At 32.3% G+C, this 6,799-nt stretch overlaps 1 protein-coding gene and 1 long non-coding RNA gene across 3 annotated transcripts; one reads left to right on the top strand and one right to left on the bottom strand.

Annotated features, from left to right (window-relative positions):
- Positions 1–468: 468 nt before the first annotated feature.
- Positions 469–3,396, top strand: LOC109541653 (phosphoglycolate phosphatase 2-like). 2 transcript variants are annotated; one of them, XM_048668795.1, is made up of 6 exons: positions 469–647; positions 709–805; positions 868–1,160; positions 1,714–1,942; positions 2,890–3,034; positions 3,157–3,396. In XM_048668795.1, exons 2-6 carry the CDS (start codon positions 718–720, stop codon positions 3,326–3,328), a joined length of 927 nt encoding a protein of 308 aa, XP_048524752.1. In that variant the 5' UTR covers positions 469–647; positions 709–717; the 3' UTR covers positions 3,329–3,396. The 2 variants fall into 2 exon arrangements, with proteins under 2 accessions (XP_048524752.1, XP_048524750.1); XM_048668793.1 differs by having other exon boundaries at positions 570–805.
- Positions 3,268–6,788, bottom strand: LOC125505292. The gene is made up of 2 exons (XR_007282050.1): positions 6,359–6,788; positions 3,268–4,909 (listed from the first exon to the last, which is right to left on the bottom strand). It is a non-coding gene; the product is annotated as an uncharacterized LOC125505292 (long non-coding RNA).
- Between the last annotated feature and the right edge of the window lie 11 nt (positions 6,789–6,799).

The following is a 6,799-nucleotide window of genomic DNA, read 5'->3' as shown; positions in this document are numbered from 1 at the left end:
ATGCAGGGACAAGGTCGTGATTCCCGCTCTCCACAAGAGGAGACAGAGGCGCCCTCTGCTCGCAACTCGAGCGAATGGAGGGGGAATCTACGCGAGATAAGCTAAAAATTCCAGTCAAATAATGCTACTTTTGCTATTTTTGCGAGCCTTAGTGATTCTAGTGCTTCAGCATATTTGAAATCATATGATAAGACACAAAAAGGATTTTTTAAAAATCTGAAAAAACCTACAATTTTCTATTAAACCAAGTTTATTTTTAGTCTCATGACCAGGTTTCATTAACTGTTATCGCTAGAAGACAGGATATTTTCATGCAGTTTTGTGTAAACATTATCGCTTAACTGTAGAGCTTAGTGCAATGTTTACAATGCTGCTACAAAGTATCAAATTGTAACAATTCTTGAATCATTATCTTAACGGCGCAGAAAGCAAACAATTAAACATTAAGTAATATTTTCCTTGTATAGTTTTAATGGTAATACTGTCAGTGCGTTCAATATCCCTTAAAACAACAACAAACTCCCAGACTCAATATCAATATGATAAGGAAATTTGTATAAATTGGAAGATATCAGCGAAACATAAGTGTTTGATTCACTAGAGTAGCGTGACAAGTTCATATGCGCTAGTAACTTATTTTAAAAAGCGTTAGTTTATTTATCTTGGTTTTTTAATAAATGAATAATACAAATTTCTTTTGTTTAACAGAAGTCTAAAATGTTGACTATTAATATTGATGAGACTGATGAGAAAATTAGTAGGAAATTGGTTGATTCAATTGATGCCATTTTATTCGATATTGATGGTGAGTTGATGTGTTCAATAGTTTTAAAGCAAATTTTTATCAATCAACATTATATATTCTAGGGGTGCTGTTAATGAACCATCAAATAATTCCCGGATCCATTGAATTCGTAGATAAATTACGAAAACTGGGAAAAAAACTAGCATTTGTCACGAATAACGCCATTAACTCACCACAGAAAATTCTCAAATTCTTGGAACCTTTCAATGCTCAACTTGAGGAAATATACAATCCAACGTCGTCCTTTATCGACCTATTGAAAAAAAATGGTTTCAACAAGGATATTTTTGCAATCGCGAGTGATGGAGCAATAGAAGTAATGAGGAATGCTGGACTTAATGTTATTGATTATGAGGTAATKTTTKTYCAATGTATATACAGATTGTTTGATYATCAAGCATATACATACATACATACATACATATATCAATCATCTTTATTACAGTCATCCCGTCAAGCAAAGAAGTAAATTTAACTGCGCTAAATTTKATTTCGTATRCTTGATACATTTTCAAATAAAAGCTAAAAGTCTGGAAAAGTAGGCATTTTACGTCAATTCRTTTMTGTACGGGATTATWTTTGCCTYGAGGTCAGAAATTTATCAGCAAGTTCAWGRGACTGTMMGTTTTTATCGTGGAAACACAKGCGACATGACACGGKTTTTTTTTAATTTATTGGAWWAWWTKAWWATAGGCWWAAAGGCAATATTGCATSWAWTTSTATTTGATAGCTTAAGRAAARTRTGATATTTTTGCAAAAYAATAGTTTCATSAATTKAYCAMATCACCTAATTTTCAGCTATTTAAGCATAAAACAAAATATGTAAAGGAAATAAAAGTTGTATTTTTCATAAAATAATTGTAACTTATGCTCAATATARACATAAGAGTTTATTKTTGTTGATTTAGAGCATACAACAAGAGAGACTAACTGATGTCCTATCAGTTAGAGAATTATCTCTAAAAGGCTTAGATCGTGGCAAAAACGTTGGAATAGTATATGTAGATACGAATTTCAATACCTGCTACGGATCCTTGCAAGTGGGTCAAGTCCTTTTAAATCGCATCGAGAAAGTTCAATTCTTCGCTGCATGTCCTGATGATACGGGTTCCATAGGGGACAATTTGTTTCTAACAGGTATAAAGACTACTTACTACAAAACAAATTAAAAAGTATCTAAATGTGTAAAAATTCATATTAACGTTGCTTTAGCGGTGGATGTATTTAGTCCAGCGGATAATTTGTTGTAAATCTCGTTAATATCAATTATTTTGAGTTTAGGATTAATTGCATCTTAAATAACAGGCACGGTGCAAACACCGCTAATGCTGCAATAAAAAGGAATAATTTTATTTATTGTTAATGTATTTAGTACTATTTGGTAGCCAGTTCGTATCTTCGTTTTCACATCACATACGTTTTTTAGCACATACTCAAATTAATTTCGTTCATCAGTTGTACCTAAATATCCTATCAGCCAAAGGCAGGGCAAGGCATTTGAGGAAATTAAAAAGAGCATTAAATGTATTTATGATATGATTGAGCGAGATAAAAAACAAAAATTAAAAATATTTTTTTAAGGACTTCAACTAATTCGCGAATGTTCCAGAAGCTTTTTGAACACATGAAGATAATTACGCTACACCTACCAAGCATAGTTGCTCGTTTGCATTGTTTGTTTACGTTTTTTTTCAACCCGACCTTCATTTGAATACATTTCTCACATCGTTCCAAATGGGTTGTCTTTGATTTATTAGAGCTTTCTTGTTCGTCTGCATTGGCTTCCAACCATGCCAAGCCTATTAGGGAACACTCCGAAGCAGCCGGTCTATCATGTAAATGGTGAATATCAAAACATATTTTCCATGGAACTTTTGCGATCGTTGAGCTCGTTTGCAATCATCAGCCTCTTTCATTAATCGCTACTTGACGTTTTTCTGTTGAGTGCTGCACTTATCTCTTTAAAATGTCGATAATTAATTGCTTCCAGGCATCATTTCCAGAAGTTTTTTGCAGATCAAAAAAATTAAGTTAATGAAATAAGGAAACGATTGTCAAAAAACTTTTTTATTATTTGTTTTTAGGTCCTAAATATAACATAGATGCGTTGGAAAGATGGAGCAATAGAAAAGCCTCAGTAATAGGAAAGCCTGAAAAAGCACTAGGAAATATTATACAATCCAAGTTGAAGATATCCGATAGCCAACGAATTTTGATGATAGGAGATAGGTAAGTACTGTATATAATAGTTTGTAATTTTTTAAACCTTAGATTTTTTCTATAGAACGTTTCGTTTTTTGGATGAAAGCATGTTTGTTTCTCATCAAATTTTAACCCTCATTTTATTTCAGTATTGCATCTGATATGGCATTTGCCGTAAACTCAGGCTTCAAAAGTTGTTTGGTACTAAGCGGCATTTTCACTAAAGGCCAATGGGACGACTGGAAAGAGCCAGAAAATCTAAAACCGAACTATATTGCTACCAGTTTGGGGGCAATTTATGAAAAAATTCAAGATGTGTGATTCATTTTTACACTATTATATTGAAACATGTACAAGATAATTTTGAATAATAAAGCAGTTCGAATTTGTTTATGATTTTTAATTTTAGTCTTGTGTCGCTTTAAATAGCCGATAAGTGCAAAGTTAAAGACCCATAAATCCTATGGACAAGATAAAACAAAGCCGCTTTCCAGAATTGCTTTTTATGATCATGTCAGAAAGGATACATTTGAAAAGAAAAAACATCACTTAGCCGGTGATGGTAAATTTCCTCTAGGCTGGGAGGTTTAACAACTTTCCTGCTTAACGATAAATGACAGGAATGCTCCATATGGGGACCATAAATATTTACCAATAAGCGAAGGGCCTGAAATCTACCTGGTTTCAGCTTCCAACCATTTCAAAGTTTGGAGGGGTTTTAGAAGGAAAATCTGAAATCACTTTTATTTAGCAGAAACCGTGCGTAAGATAAGTAAGTGTCGGTGTGCATTTAATCACCAGGTTAGTGTTTTTTAGTAACTCTTGGACTTAAATTAGCTACATATTCATAATAAATAGTAATAAGGAAAATTGGCTCACAAAGTAGCCTTCGTAAATGTCTTTGATTCAATAGTTCAATTAATAAAACAATCTTTTTGCCATTTTTTTGGGTTCTATAAAACGTGGTATTGAAATCTTGCAAAACACTTTGAATGTATTTATTAACATAGGTTCCATATCCTCGAATTTCCTGAAGCAAGCCGAAGTAATATTTGTAAGGTTTTATTCTTTTTGTGTGTTTACCATAATATTTGACAACTAACAACGAAAAGTTTAGCTTGAAAAAATGAATCATCAAAAAATGAAAACGAATGCGTGAAGATTCAATGCAAAGAGTAGTTAAATATAATTATTATTTATATCCAAATATTACTATTATTTATATTATTACCTACTCTTTGGCTAAAGTATACCTAAAAAGTCCATGTTAAGGAAATATGAATGCTTTCGTGATAGGCATAGGTGATAGCAAACCTGCCCAACCGCTTTACTTCATGAATATTAAAATGGAAGAAAGAGGGAAAAGTGTTTGGGATTTCGTCTTCTTGGTATCTAACAGACTCTTCAGTCGAGTTCGGAAAAGTTGTTAGTCGCATGAAGCTTAACTCGAAACTGTAAAATAATCAGGTTGTATACAGGAAAGTAAGGTGCGTAAGTTTCCAATATACAATTTTTTGATTACAATTATAGTTTGTGTTTAACATTGCGTTTGTATATTGATGCCGGTTGAGCCCCAACTTATTTGCAAAAATGAATAAAATTTACTCATTGCAAGACTTATTATTATCATGTTTTAAAGTAGAAGGCTTCACTAGTCATCAAACTCGGAATAAATGTTTTAAATTCGTTTTTGCAACTGGAAAGACATGCTTATTGGCACGGACTAAGAGACAATACGCAAATTAATCATGTGTTTAAATTACACCGTCCTGCTATTATACCACTTCATTAAAATAGAAAAAAATAACTTGCGCAAACATATGGTTCCCACTGTTCGGAGTGTTTGTAGTTGTAATGTTCGTCTAAATGTGTAGAGGTGAACGTTGCGGGTCAAGTTCATTACTGAAAATTTACGAGAAAATGTTATTATGGTGATGTAGATGTAGACAATAGGACGATGTGATAGAAATTAACATTTCAGGTAAATTAATGTAGGCAAATAAGAAAAAAAAAATGTAGGAAAATAGATACATTTACACGTTAATACATCAAGAATTGCTAGTGTACAACTTCACGCCCCATTTTTCAAAATTGAGCGTGACGTATGGTAAGATCCGAAAACTTAATACTTTATTAAAGAAATAGAAGATCTAGTAAAAACTTTATTTGCTAAGCAAAGTAAGGAAATAAAAATACGCAATAAAAAATAAAAATTAACGAACAGTACGACAACAATCTCTGAATATATTAAACATATAAATAATATTGGACCAAATCCATGGAGTTAAAACTCTACATGTTTGGCGTTGGCACTGTTTAATTGAGACATGGAATGAATACAAAGTCGTCGACATTTAAAAAATAAATTTGGCGTATACTGTTTCTCCCAGCACACTAAGCGTATGAATGTCTATTTTTAAATTCACATTGTAAAAATATTATTTTAAGTATGTATTCTTTAGACAACATACAAATATTCTTCAGATACAAAGTAGGAAAAGTGAAATAAATGCGAATATTATTTTAAAACACTGGTCAATATGCAACGCCTGTGGGTAGGTATAGAAATACAGATTGATACGATGCCAGAGATAGTGCGAATCTTTAAAACACATAACCATTTTTGTGCTTAGATTTGAAACTAATCTAAGCACAACAACGAAATCTAGTGAATTCTGCCAACCATAAAAAATAAACTTTGTACCTTCCAGATATGCAAAATTTGATTAAGGTTCAAAATGATAAGTAAAACGTGACAAAACGAACTTGATAATTTTTGTCGCGCCACACATTTAATTACTTTTAATTACGCAGTTTAATACAGTTAAAAAATGTGTGGTTGAACATTTAAACGTTGCCCCTGAAATATCTGTAAGCGTTAGAATTATCTTCAGTTTCCTTGCATTAGAGTGTACAAAGCTATGTAACAGGATTTAAATGGGCTCATATGTATTGAAGATTACAAAATATTGTTATTGCTTCAGAAGCATACCTACATATCCACTAGGGTATTCATTTTCGTTATGTTCACTCATATTTTAAATTTTGCATAAGTTATTGCAATATTTACTTAAAAATAATTGGATTCAATCAACGAAAGCAAAAATGCTAAAGACATATGCGAAATATACGCAAAATTTGTTCGCCAAAATATGTATGCTAAACTTGAACAGGGCAGTAACTAGAACAGTTGCATGCAACAAAAGTGAAGTGCATGAGGAAAAATTGTTAGCTACTATTAGATATAGATTCATCAGATGGTGCTTTTCAAAACAGGTTTAGTGACATATTCTATAAACCCTATAAAATTATTCCAGTGAATGAAAGATGAATGGCCGTACAAAATCTTACTCTTGTGTTTTGTTAACAACGTTGTGTACAACTGAACGATAAAACAACCCATACGGAATAATTTCTTTAAATCCGGACCACCACTGTGGAAGCTCTTGATTTCTATATTTAACTGCAAAACTCGTTAACCAACAAAGAGAAAGTCAGTTTTCAAGTACACAGGCTAAAGCAGTGGGAAAAGATAATGTGCAATCAAACGTTTGATAACTTTTATCGAATAGAATTAACTTTCGGGAACGATCATGTGTACATACCTAATGTTCAGCCGGTTATCGAAAATCCATTGCTTGTGTGACTGGAGGATTCAGTCGAGTTCTTTAGAAAATGTCTTCATTTATCTTATAGTTAGTTATAATTTAACATTGGCCAAGGTAGGTGACATGTGTTCATTCTTGTTTCGCGTGACTAATTTTTAATTTATTGGATTGTTTCTTACCCATC

This window comes from Dendroctonus ponderosae, unplaced genomic scaffold (assembly GCF_020466585.1).
Source record: "Dendroctonus ponderosae isolate FM_Combo_2020 unplaced genomic scaffold, Dpon_F_20191213v2 Dpon_F_20191213_777, whole genome shotgun sequence".
In the NCBI taxonomy this organism is placed as follows: Eukaryota; Metazoa; Arthropoda; class Insecta; order Coleoptera; family Curculionidae; genus Dendroctonus; species Dendroctonus ponderosae.
The sequence above is the reverse complement of the archived record's forward strand: the minus strand, read 5'-3'. Positions and strand labels throughout refer to the sequence as shown.